This window comes from Porites lutea, chromosome 5 (genome assembly GCF_958299795.1).
Source record: "Porites lutea chromosome 5, jaPorLute2.1, whole genome shotgun sequence".
Taxonomy (NCBI): Eukaryota; Metazoa; Cnidaria; class Anthozoa; order Scleractinia; family Poritidae; genus Porites; species Porites lutea.
The window spans coordinates 9,149,807-9,162,188 of NC_133205.1; the positions used below are offsets into that span (position 1 = coordinate 9,149,807).

General features: G+C 40.7%; 1 protein-coding gene across 1 annotated transcript in view; it reads left to right on the forward strand.

Moving 5' to 3' along the window:
* Positions 1 to 12,382, forward strand: part of LOC140939163 (dmX-like protein 2) — a 56,429-nt gene that overhangs the window by 16,639 nt on the left and 27,408 nt on the right. Inside the window, exons 6-15 of the mRNA XM_073388719.1 lie at positions 143 to 209; positions 575 to 614; positions 824 to 950; positions 1,473 to 1,966; positions 2,337 to 5,029; positions 5,265 to 5,520; positions 6,111 to 6,301; positions 7,534 to 7,699; positions 8,909 to 9,117; positions 9,665 to 9,835. Coding sequence (XP_073244820.1) covers positions 143 to 209; positions 575 to 614; positions 824 to 950; positions 1,473 to 1,966; positions 2,337 to 5,029; positions 5,265 to 5,520; positions 6,111 to 6,301; positions 7,534 to 7,699; positions 8,909 to 9,117; positions 9,665 to 9,835 — 4,414 coding nt within the window. The remainder of the gene's footprint in view (positions 1 to 142; positions 210 to 574; positions 615 to 823; positions 951 to 1,472; positions 1,967 to 2,336; positions 5,030 to 5,264; positions 5,521 to 6,110; positions 6,302 to 7,533; positions 7,700 to 8,908; positions 9,118 to 9,664; positions 9,836 to 12,382) is intronic.

Here is a 12,382-nt window from a genome sequence, read left to right on the forward strand (position 1 = left end):
CATAGCAGTACCAATTCTGTAGGATAGTTATTCCGTGGGTAAGAAAGTGCAAAATTCTTGACACCCTTTGTCCAAGAATGTAGTTTTTCTTGGAGTCAACATAAAGTTGTATTAATTTTCAACTCTGCTTAATTTCACTCAGGCCCTCTGTACCTGTTCACCTTCTGCAGTTTTCTCCTGATGGACAGTATTTTTGTTCTGTTGGAAAGGTATTTGCTACCTTAAGTTACTTCGTGTGAGCATTTCCATTTTTCTTGGAGTCATGATCGTTGCTACTGACTGAGGGTTGGGAGAGTGCTACATTGTTCTTGCTGTTGAGACTAAGTTAAGCTCTTACCATGTTATAAACTATTAGATGTGATTCCTCAAAATATCTGTTGCAGTTAATGTTTTTTTCTTAAGGTGAATTTAAATTTTTAACATGGTAAAATCTATTTAACTTGTGAATATTACAAGCAAATATTAGTTTTCTGGAATCACTGGTTGCAGTAAAAAAATTGTAATATAATTGTTCACTGAAAGAAGCTGCTTTATTTTTGGTACTTGGTTAATATTACTGTTTGTTTTACTCCAGCATGACAGACTTGTTAAATTGTGGTTTGACAACAATCAAGGTGAGAATACTTCAGATGCAATAATTTTTATGGCATCGCCAGGATCCTAAGAGTTCATACCTTAACAGTGGAAGACATAAAATTCAAATTGAAGTTTGGCAGTCTCGGGTTCTGAGGGTTGGATTTGTAAAGCCATTCTAATTTGAGCCATGGGATCTTTCTAAGATCATGGCCAAGACAGTCTACTAATAATCTTGACAATTTTTTAGTAAATCTGCCATATGAAATTGATGGAGGTCAGAGCAATGGTATTTTAGACTACACCTTTGTGTACCTGCCCCATCCTGGTCCTGTCACCGGGATTTCCTGGAGAAAAACCAGTAAATATGTCCCTGTGTAAGTAAAAGCTCTTTTTATTAGTGTTATATACATGTGCAGTTGAACCTCCATTACACGGCCACCCCCTATAAAGTGGCCAGTAATCAAAGTCCCGAAGTAATTGTAACAAAGAATGGGAAATTAAGCCGCTATTAAGCAGTTCCTGCCACCTTTTGTCTGTCCCAACAAGAGTTCTCCCATTGTTGTCCCTTTTATTATGCAGCCATCAAGAGCTTGATCACTTAGTTTGGCTTTATTTCAAGAATATGATGAGGAAAATAAAGTGCGAGGTGGAACGTGACGACCGATTGTGGACCAGTAATGCTTCTCCCACTGCACTTTTGTTTCAAAATAAAGTGATGTTTCTTCTAAAGATTATGCTAATTTCTGACGAACCTCTATAGAGCAGCCAACCTCCATTAGGCGGCCACTTGCTGGTACCCCGAGGGTGGCTGCTTAAAGAAGGGTCAACTGTTTTGTCATTTTCATTTAAGTGTGTCACTTATTTCATAATTAACAGGTTTTAATAATCATTTTCAGCTCAACTGTGGTCAATTGCCTTCTTACATCCTGCACTGACAATGTTTGCCGCATTTGGAGTGAAACTATCAAGCAATGTGATCATAATGACCCACTCTCCTATACAGCATTGAATCGTAGCAAGTGTCTGTGGCATTTATCTCAACAGTCAAGCAAAGGTCAAACAAAGGATGAAGCATTAGCAGACCCACTATTAAGATATCAACTCTCCTCAACTTTGCAGTTTCATGTTGCTGCAGCAGTGAATGCTTTGAGTGATATTCCCATACTGTCCTCACTCGATTCCCTCTCAAGTGGCAATCACAGCAGCTTCGTTCTTCATTGGTTGAACAACAAGGAGATCCAGTTTACCATGGCTGCGGAGTCTTGTCTTGGTGCTCCAGTTCTTGCTCTCGAAGTGCAGAGTGTGGATATCAGTGACGATTCCTCCATCAGTGGCAGTGAAGCTGAGTTGTTGGTGCCCAGTGATGATGATATTTTAAGTTCTCCCAAGTGTAAGTATTTATAGGACGTGAAAGTTTGTATTGCCAGGTCATGCAATGCTTGGAAGGACATTAAGAAGTACCGGAGCATACAGGTGTAGCTGCATGTCTCATGGATTATTAGTTTCCCATAATTTTGCTTGGCATAGATATGATGTACAAGTCCAAAGAGGGATTCCATATATAGTAGAGCAAGGCTGGTAAATATTGCATTTCCATCAAAGGCAATGCAGCACATTGTAACTTTGCTCTTGATTGAGCGAATTTGTTTTTAAGCACAGTGTGCCCTCGCGATTTTTGTTCAAGGAGAGTAAGTTCTTGTGTTCAAAGGGATTGTAACAAGAGAACACTTTTCTGAAATAGTTATTTTATTCTATTGAAGCGTCTCCATTCATAACCCGCAAACTTCAGACAGTCAAGGAGAAGCACTCCCCAGAAAAGGTGAAAGAAATTAGAACCTCACCTTTGCCAAGATCAAGAACACCTCTTGATTACTTGAAACATCTTCAAGATGACACATTAAGTGACGATGAAGAATCAAGTACATATGCTGTAGTTGTGTCTTCATGTATTGGAAACCTTCTCCATGAGTGGTATAACAGTCCAGATACCTTGCTTGCTGTTCATCCAGTTGATGGTTCTCTTTTGGTGTGGCTTGTTGAGTGGCTTGACGTGCAGAATGGTGTGCCGTACAGACAACCTCAAGTCAGCTTTTTATCGCGTATTCCCAGTGTCCTTCCACCGGCAGATGCAAATTCGCTCCTGAACAAACTCTTTGTGTATTGCCCACGAGAAGACAAAGTGAGAGCATTGAGAAATGTCATGGTTAATAAGTATGACTTTACTTCCGTAGCTCATAGAAAAAGTGCAAAACCTGGTGGTATGGCCCTCAATATTTCAAGGTCAAGTTATGGGAGTATACCTGGAGGAACACATCCTACGGCAATCATGATTTCTACTCACAGGGATGGCGCACTGAATCTCTGGCAACTGGCATTTGCTGACAACTCGTCATTTTCGACAATAGTCAGTGTCTCTCATCATTTCCGTAGGTGTGGGCACAGGTATCCTATTACTAATATCTTAGCACATCCAGAGCTGCCCTTGATGCTTTCAACATCAAGCCATGTAATTGAAGCCAGAAGTGACGCAGATTTTTTCAGTCCTGTGGATGAGATCAAGGGCAAATCCCGAAAGTTACATTGTAATGAACTTATTGTCTGGAAGGTTGAAAGCGTGTCACCCTTGCGACAGAGTGGTGGAGTTATGGAACTGACTCGTATAAATTCATCAAGACCGAATGCTTTTATGAACGTAGCATGGGTTCCAACATTATTCTTTCATTCGCTGATAACATTTGACAGCAGCACGTTAATTCCACCCCATGCCGTAGCACCATGTGCATGCTTTTTGGCCTTGGATGGAACTTGCTATAGGTTTTACCAAGTCATCCTTGATGCTAGAACACTTCAAGGTTACATCTCAAGTAACAAATTTAGAACACGTTCAACTTTGTACTCTAGTGGTAGTGAAGAAAGCCTTGATTCACTGGACTTCGATAGCGAAAGCCAATCAGTACCTCTAGAGTATTTCATTGAATCAATAGTTAGTAGGCAGTCAGGTGCAACTCCTGGCTGCATTCTTAAACTTTGCTCATTGGTTGACTCCAAAGACATTCTACGGGAGCCCTTGCTGCTCCATGTGTTCACTGAGAACTCTGTGAAGTCATCTTGCTACTGCTCTCTTGACAAACAGGGTGTTGACGATTATGAAGAACAGCAGCAAAGTGCCAATACATCAGAGAATAGCTTTTATGTTGTTGGTGTTGAAAACGTCACAGACAATGACAACGGTGGTGCTGTTGCTTCAACGATTTACATGTGGCAAGTGACTGTTACTGCTACAAAGCCAGAACCAAACATCAAAGGAGCAGGGTTGGAAGCTATGTCAGCATATCCTGAAGTCGTACAGCCCATAAGCAGGAGTAGTAGCAGTACTTCCACCAGGAGTGTGAGCCCCCTAGACTTACCACAGTTAGGTCATGTGACCAGTAGCATTGTTTCTAGGAACGTGTGTACTCAGAGACTACCACTTCCAAGTGGAACAATTGTCCTGACGGCTACTAGAGCTGCAGACAAAATGTCATCCTCAGCAGTCAATCCGACTTGTCCAGCACAGTATTTGTTCACCACATCTTGCTCTGATGGTAGAGTAAGATTTTGGTCTTGCAAGGAAATCGAAGCTGAAAAGGAGTTCGTTTTTGAAGAAACCTCCTGGGTCTCTTTTGGACAGAAATCCTGTCATGCAACAAAGAAGTTGGATAGCCAAGCCTTGGGATTGAATGCCCCCGGTGAGGTTCTTTCCCTTAGTTGTGCTTATACTGGGAGGATTGCTACGCTTTGCAGGAAGAACAACGGAGAGGAAAACGGAGCTGAACTTTTAGTCTGTATCTGGGAGAATGAGTCTTCAGGAGGAATGGACTGGATCCTTGAAGACTTATTAAAACTTGATTGTCCATTTATCCCTGACAATTCACAGATTCGTCTCGAGTGGACTTCAGCTGAAGATGGGACTTACATTCTCACAGTCTGTGTCGGCAGTGAAGTTTTTATTCTGGGGTGTGCCTCAAGAATTGCTAACACATCGGCAAGAGGAGAGAGCTCAACAATTGGCAAAGAAACATGGCTCCTTCTTCATAGTATCCATCTAACATCTGAGAATAAGTGGCAGTTACTGACCAGGGCTTTATCTTGGATTCGCAATGGCGTCCTTGTGGTGGGTTTAGGAACTGAGATGCAAGTTTATTCACAATGGAAAGCAGTGACGGATGGAACTCTCTCACCTTCTGACACGATGACCTTTGCTCCAACAGCCACACTAGAGAAGGCTGTTGATGCTTCTAGAGGCGAGAAAGGAAATCTTGTCCCTCTGACGATCTCTCCTGGTACTGGAATTGGTTTGTTTGAAAGTGCAGCTGCCATTGCTCCTGTTCTACCTCAATTTCACCCCAAGCACCTGATGGAACTTATGAACTTTGGCAAGCTGAGAAGAGTCAGAGCCATATTGCACCATTTGGTAAGTTTCTAGTGATAAAGGAATGATGATTTTGTGAGTGAATTTCTATGCAGTGGATATGCCTTGATCTCCCTAATGCTTTCCCATTGGAGACCAATTTATCCACTTGAGGGTAAATTTCTATCCAGTGTATACTGAAATTGGTCTACCCATTGCTTACCCACTGGATAGCAATTTCTTCTTCGGATAGCATTCTACAACTTTGAGACTGATCTCACCAGGCGTACATTTCTAGGTGTACTGTGTTGCTGGGAGGGAGGCCATGGAGGCGGCATCCAAAGCAATTGACCATTCATCTTCACACAACAGGCCTCGGCTTAGCAGCATGAGTAGCATGAAGAGTATAGGGAATGTTTCGAGTTCAAGTGAGACAGACCTGAGGGGAGTGGAGGGTGATGACAAAGATAAAGCTCTGTCTGTTCCACCATTACCACTGTATGCTCTTCTTGCTGCTGACAAAGACACAAGTGGAAGTGGGTCAGCTACGGCAGGTATTGTGTTGTGCTTGTACCATTCACACTAAAGTCAGTTGAGACATTTTGCAAAAGACACTTTATATGCAAAAATATTACTGTCCATTCACGCTTACAATGTACTGAAAGCAAAGAGAACAAGGCCTTCAGAAAAAGAACCATTCCAGCGAAAGAATAGATTGCCTTCATTAAATGCCGGGAGCTCTGAATATAGACCTGAGCTTATGACAGAGTAAGTCTACTTACCCTTCCTTCAGGGCATATTGCTTTATTATCTGCATTTACCATGTCATTTTAAGTTGCCTTGTTTGTTGGGAGAAACTTCAACTGACGCACAAGCAAATAACAACTGGATACATTTTTAAAGAAATAGGGGACCATCGTAATAAAGCCATTTATAGTACATAGACAATACATAACAAGTTTTGCGTTGACATTAAGCCGTTGGCCTTGTCTCCGTTATCCTGTCTTATCAATTGGAAGGAGATAAAAAGAACCGACACTGCTAATTAGTGTCATGCGCTGTTGCAGAGTCCCTACCAAAATTGGCGAACCTAAGTAAGTAAATAAATAAGTTAATGATGGGTTATTATTGTTCAATTGCTCAGCTGAATCAGTTGATGGTAGCCAAGGCGTATCAACAGATGAGACAGACTATAGTGCTCTCTTTGAGACATCAAGATTCAGTGCCACTTTTGACTCAGATGAAGAAGACAAATACTTGGATAGGCACAGAAGTAAGAGCAGTCCAACGCATGTAGCTCAGGCTGGTAGCCCTGTTTACTTCGGCTTAGCACAGGTTTGTAACTATGTATTATGTGCAGTAGTATAGTGGAAACGTGTAAAACTGGAATAAGAGTAGTCCAATGCATGTGGCTCAAGATGGTAAACCTGTTGTGTTCACTGCGGCTTAGTAGAGGTTTTTAACTAAGTACTTCATTGTAGAGCCTCAGGCTGGTGGCCCTGTTCACTTCGGCTTAGCACAGGTTTGTAACTATGTACTTTGTTGTAGTAGTATGTTGGGAACGTTTCAAACCCAACTAAGAGTAGTCCAAAACATGTGGCTCATAGAGGTAACCTGGTTCACTTCCATTTAGAACTGGTTTGTAACTATGTGTTTAACAAATAGACTCCACGTTACCGTGAATCTGAATCTATTTGTGCTAGTTTAGGCATTTTTTAAGTCCTAAACGCTAATCTTCATCTCTGCTTCTTCTTTTACTTTAACTTTCTTGCATCCTGTCTATCATTTATTTGTGAAGAATATTAAGGGGGAGGGGAGGGGGCTTAAAAAAGAGGGAGCTTATTCACTTTCTTCCCCTGAAAAGGCGGGGGGGGGCTTATTTGAGGGAGGGGGTTATTTGAGAGGGGGAGCTTAATAAAGGATTTACGGTAGATAGTAGTATAGAGGGAACGGTTACAACTATAATAGGAGTAGCCCAGGGTACAGTAGGCTTGTAGCCCTGTTCACCTCAGCTAAGTACAGGTTTGTAAAAGGTTTGTAACTATGCATTTTATTTAGAACCCGAGTTAGAGTAGTTCAATTCATGTGGCTCAGGTTGGTATCGCTGCTAACTTCGGGTTAGCACTGGTGTTTAAACATGTATATACTTCATTGATTTAGCAGTATTAGTGGGAACGTTTAGAATCCAAGTAACCGTAGTGTAATACACGTGACTCAGGCTGCCGGTAGCCCTGTTCACTTCGGGTTAGCACTGGTGTTTAACCATGTATGTAGTTCATTGATTGTAGTAGTGTAGTGGGAATGGTTAGAGATGAAGTAAGTGCAGTGTAACATATGTAGCTTAGGCGTGTGTCGCTATTTAAGTTAGTAACGCTGTGTATATACAAAGAGTATAGTGGTCCTGTTTAAAACTCATTATCATGTGTGCTAAGTGGCCTTTATGAGCAATTTCCTTTAGGTGAACAGTAATGAAATCAACTTCACCAACTTGTTTTGTAGAATATGTGATTTCTTTCTTTCTCCCTTATTTACTATGTTCACAAGTTTCTTACCAAACTGTATTTTAGGCCCGTTTGCTGTCATACCAGCTCACAAAGAAACCACTTCCCGGCTTGACTAGCATTGAGCAACTAGAACTGTTAGCATTGGCAGATACATTTGCCTCAGCCAAGCTAGATTTGGAAGAGAGCCCAGGATCCATTGAAAGAGGAGTCAAGTTTGCGAAGAAAGATGGTAATGACACCGTTTTTTTTACTTTTTTGCCGAACCGGCCACCAATACCATAAATGATCTAATAGACGCCCTCTCCCAATTAGACACCTCTTTTCAATTGAACACCCCTCCTGCGATGTTACGTTTGTATTACTCGCCCTCATGAGAATTACTCCATAATACTAGGAAATAGCAAAAAGGAGTAAAATCATTCCAAGTGCTCAGCTTCTTGCTTGATTAACAAGGTTCTGCGCATTGTCTCTTGTTCAATGTCATGTTAAAGTAAGGATGGGCTATCAATGACAGCATAGTGACCCTGACCAGGGACCGTCTGATATACATGTACAACCTGTTCTCACATAGGTTCTATCTAAGATATCATCAAGATTTTCAAGGGTATAATTCCAGATCTAAGTTTAACATACGTAAGACTGCTGCTATTAAAGCGTAAATAGGGCCATTGGACATCAATTAATTTTGCTAGTAATGACTAGAATGATTTGAATCATGATACACGAGAAGCTGGGGATATTGCAACCTGTTAGAGGCTTATAAAGGGGAGGGGCGCTAGCTTATAGTAATTTATATTTAGTAGTTTTAACATCACTCTGACCTGTTAATAATATTCTCATATTGCATGTTTAGGTATTGTTGGATTGAGAAAGGATATTTAGTATTTAATATTTTATAATTGTTTATCTAGTTTCTTTTACATTTATATTTATTTATATATTTTGTTTTATCAGGACCCTATTGTAAAACACTTAAGTGAAGTAGGCTTCCTGAATAAAGTCTGATTTATTATTATTATAATAATTATTATATGTAACTTCTATGAGATTTGAAAGAGCATGTAAAACTCGATACGGACTAGACGTATTAATGGGTAGACTGGATATTCTGCTATTTGTAAACTCTCTCGTTATTTTCACCCGAAAGCATATTTCTTTTGTTAAGATTGTTACATTTATGAGAATAAACGGTTAAAAAAAGAGTTTTTAAAAGCACAGTATGAATCTTCGGTTTATAGCAGGCCCCTTTCCGAAGATGATAGCTGGATGGTTTGAAATGAAACATTATAGACAAGACTGCATGTCCGATTGAGTTCGATACTTTTCTATAAAATGTTGCGATCTTGCCTTTCTAGAATATTACATAGGCTTACAGGCCTTGTTGAAATTGATGCCATCACTTTAAGACTACTCTATATCTCGTATTGTTTTTCCTCAGATGAAAGTTACCATAGTATTGGCGGTCTTATGGGAGGTCCTGGAGGGGGAGGGGGTGGATATGCTACCACAGGCAGCATTGGTGCCACAGCGGGTAGTGGTGGGGATGCTGTTGATGAATGCGGACTGCGATTCTTACTTGCCATGAGACATCATACGTGTTTGATGAGATCACTTCCTCCAGTTCACAGAGCTGTACTTGAAGAAAAGGTGAGTTGAATGGCCACTTGCTGACAGTGACTTCAGAGAGGCAAATGCTCCCTCATGATCTGATAATCACAACTGTACAGTTCTTCTAAATTTAAATTACTCACTGCTAACTTCCGTTATAAACGCGTAATGGACCTATGGCTAGATATTGGTCAAGTGTTTCTTGCGTTTTTATGTATCGGGAGAGAAAAAAACGCAGGAAAAGAAAGAGCCCAGATTTCATCCATCTTGACCGAACAAGCGCGGCCAATAAATGAGTCTTTCGACGAAATCCTGCAGTGTGACTATTTAAAAGAAACCCCTTTGGAAGTTTCTTTCACATGATACTATTTGGTTTTTAGCATTTTACCAGATGACATTTAGGAATTTGTGGGAATTTCCTGCGAAAACTGTTGCCAAAACGCCACCAAATACAATTTGCATTTACAAGCAAATTAATTCTGCAGAACAAAACAGAGCGCGTACTGTCCAGAGCCGCTCCATGGGAGTTTGTCGAAGCCCATTGCGGTTATGTGTGCTTGACAATGAATATGTTTCCTTGGTGTAGGGTTTGTCGTCATCGTTCTATGGATGGGCGTTCCATTCTGAGTCTGAGGAGGAGTTGTTAGCAATGGTTCCACCGGTGTTAAGAGGCGAGGCAACCTGGTCAGAATTGAGGAAATACGGAATAGGATGGTGGGTCAGAAGCAATGACACACTGAGAAGGCTTATAGAGAAGGTAAAAAAAAAAACGATGTATAGGAAATGAAAATGTTAATACAGTTGAACCTCTCCACAACAGCCACCTTGAGGACAGAAAAAAATGACCGCCGTAGAGAGGTGGCGGTTGTAGAGAAGGTTAAGTAATGATCCAGGTAAGAAGGGAAGCAATTTGTTTTGTTGTGGCGCAATACGCTTTCCTCGCATAGAAATGTCTTCATAGTTACGCAGAGAATGCATAAACCTACAAAAAGGCAGGTTACGAAAGAAAATGTATTTAAACTCCACTTTTAAAGGGTGTATTTTTGTGTTAAAACATTTCGACCAATCACAAGAGTAGTAAACAATGGTCAAGAAATGTTCACAATTTTACATGATCCGCACGTACGATTTCTGTGTCACTTAGACTCAGACGAGAATTTGTTATAAGGAAGTGGGATAGAAAAAAAGGGATTAATATACATGCTGTTTTGCGAAGATTTTGTAAAATTTGATGTTTAAACCAATCAGAACCATAGTAGATACAATAGTAAAGTTAGCACCTTTTTGCATTCCGACGTGTTCACTGCGTTTTGATCCTTTCCTTCTTATCTGGACCATTACTTAAACAAGAGTCATTATATTGACTGTCGGCCAAAAAAAGTGGCCGTTGTCGAGAGATGACCGTTAGTGGAGGTTCGACTGTATCGTAATATCCACTTCCCTCAGACCTCAGGGCATTTCAGGTAGAATTTACAACATTGGTTGGGGAACTTTCCAGACCACTTGGGGCGCAATGCACAATTAAAACGTCATGATTTATGAATGCCCCCTTAAGGTAATTCACTTGAAAATGATGCACCCTCCAGATTGTTTTCAAACTTTGGCACAAATGTCAGCCATATGTTAAAAAACTGCTATAAAGAGATGGGGTCACCGTGCTTGTTTTCGCCTTGTGCGCTTGTAATTCCGAGTGTTTTTTCCTAGTTGCGCGCGAAATGTTCGAAACTTAAAGAACCGTCAAAAATTCTTATTTTATAGCAAAAACAACGAATCGCACTAAAATCTTAAGCCTGTTTGTTTGTCTGGGCTATACATTTTAAATTAATTGGACAGTTTTCACATTATCTCTTACTTCTCTGTGGCTCTTAATGCGGAAATTCAAGTCATTCATATCTAAAAAAGTAAAACTTCTCCTATCCAGACTTTTTTTTGTCCTTAATATATTTTTTGTGTAACCGTAGCGAGTAAAAGGCACAAATAAATAAGGAGGATCACCGTTCTCGCTTCTTCGCTAAACGACAACAAAGGGACAATTTCGGCGTCGAATGATGTTTTGCGTGAGGGGACTGGGGCGAGTTTTAAGATAAACTTTCTTTTAGCCGGGTAGAATTATCAACATCGCTATTAAAAGCATTAGGAGTACAAAAGGAGCCATAATTACCTCTTTTTAGGCGACCGGTGGATATCATCGCCACCTTTGAAGTCGCAATTGTATGCGCACGAGGTGATGCGCAGTGCAAAACGAGGGAATTACCTTAAAGGAACAGTATCCAGTTACTGCGCATGCACCAAACTTTGATTTTTGGACAGGATGTCGCGAAATCAAAAGATGCGAGGAGAGTAAGAGAATCTTGAAAAATCCGTTTGCATCGCGCTTGGCCGGGTTCAATACGACACTAGAACTTCTCAGGATTATAGATCAATGATATATTGTTCCTGTTACGTTTCGATTTGGGCAAAATCTGGATTTTTTGGCGTTACTTTTATTGCCGTTGGCCGGAGGACCAAAAGATTGGAAGCACTTTGATGCCGATTGAAGGCTTATTTCTTCTGCTAGCTTCCATACAAGCTCAGATAATTGTGAAAGGAATACGCAGAAATGAAACAGCAACAATAAAGACTGTAAGAAAGAAACCGTTGAGACATCGATGTGACTGAGGAGATCTTGTGGAGGGGAGCTTCGTGAAGCAGAATGTTTTGCAACGACGCGTTAGTAAACTTTTAAATGAATCTCCCTACGGCCGACAAAATCAAACAAACAGGCGCTACTTGTTTTGAAAAACTAGCGGCATGAAATCATAATATCATTTTTGACTAACCTTTGTGATGATTCATAGCGTTGAGATTGCATTTTTATTTTTGTCTTTCAAACGTTTGAGGCTAGAACGCGAGCAAATCAGGCAGATATTACTGGACTTGGAGCGATTGACCTCTGACACGAGTTTCAAATTAGAAAATATGTTTTTAAAGCGAGCGGAACGAGATTTTCGGGTCGCGAGGCGGCCCAGCTAGCGATAAAATCGCGATGAGTCTTCGAACCGCGAGCCAAATTTTTATATAAGACGAAAGACTTCTTCGAAAGTCTAAAATATTACTTGAGAATATAAACAACAAATCTCTGTCCGCGGTGCGGTCCGGAAGGAAATCTTGTCGAGTCAATTTGACAGTTCTATTGTCTTTTGAAGAAAAAACAGATGACGCTCGCGCGTGCGCATAATCGGGACACTGTCCCTTTAAGTGAAGTTGAATCTGAGATAGACACAAGGGGATGGCTATTGGCAGAGACTTGGTACGTTCGTAGTGG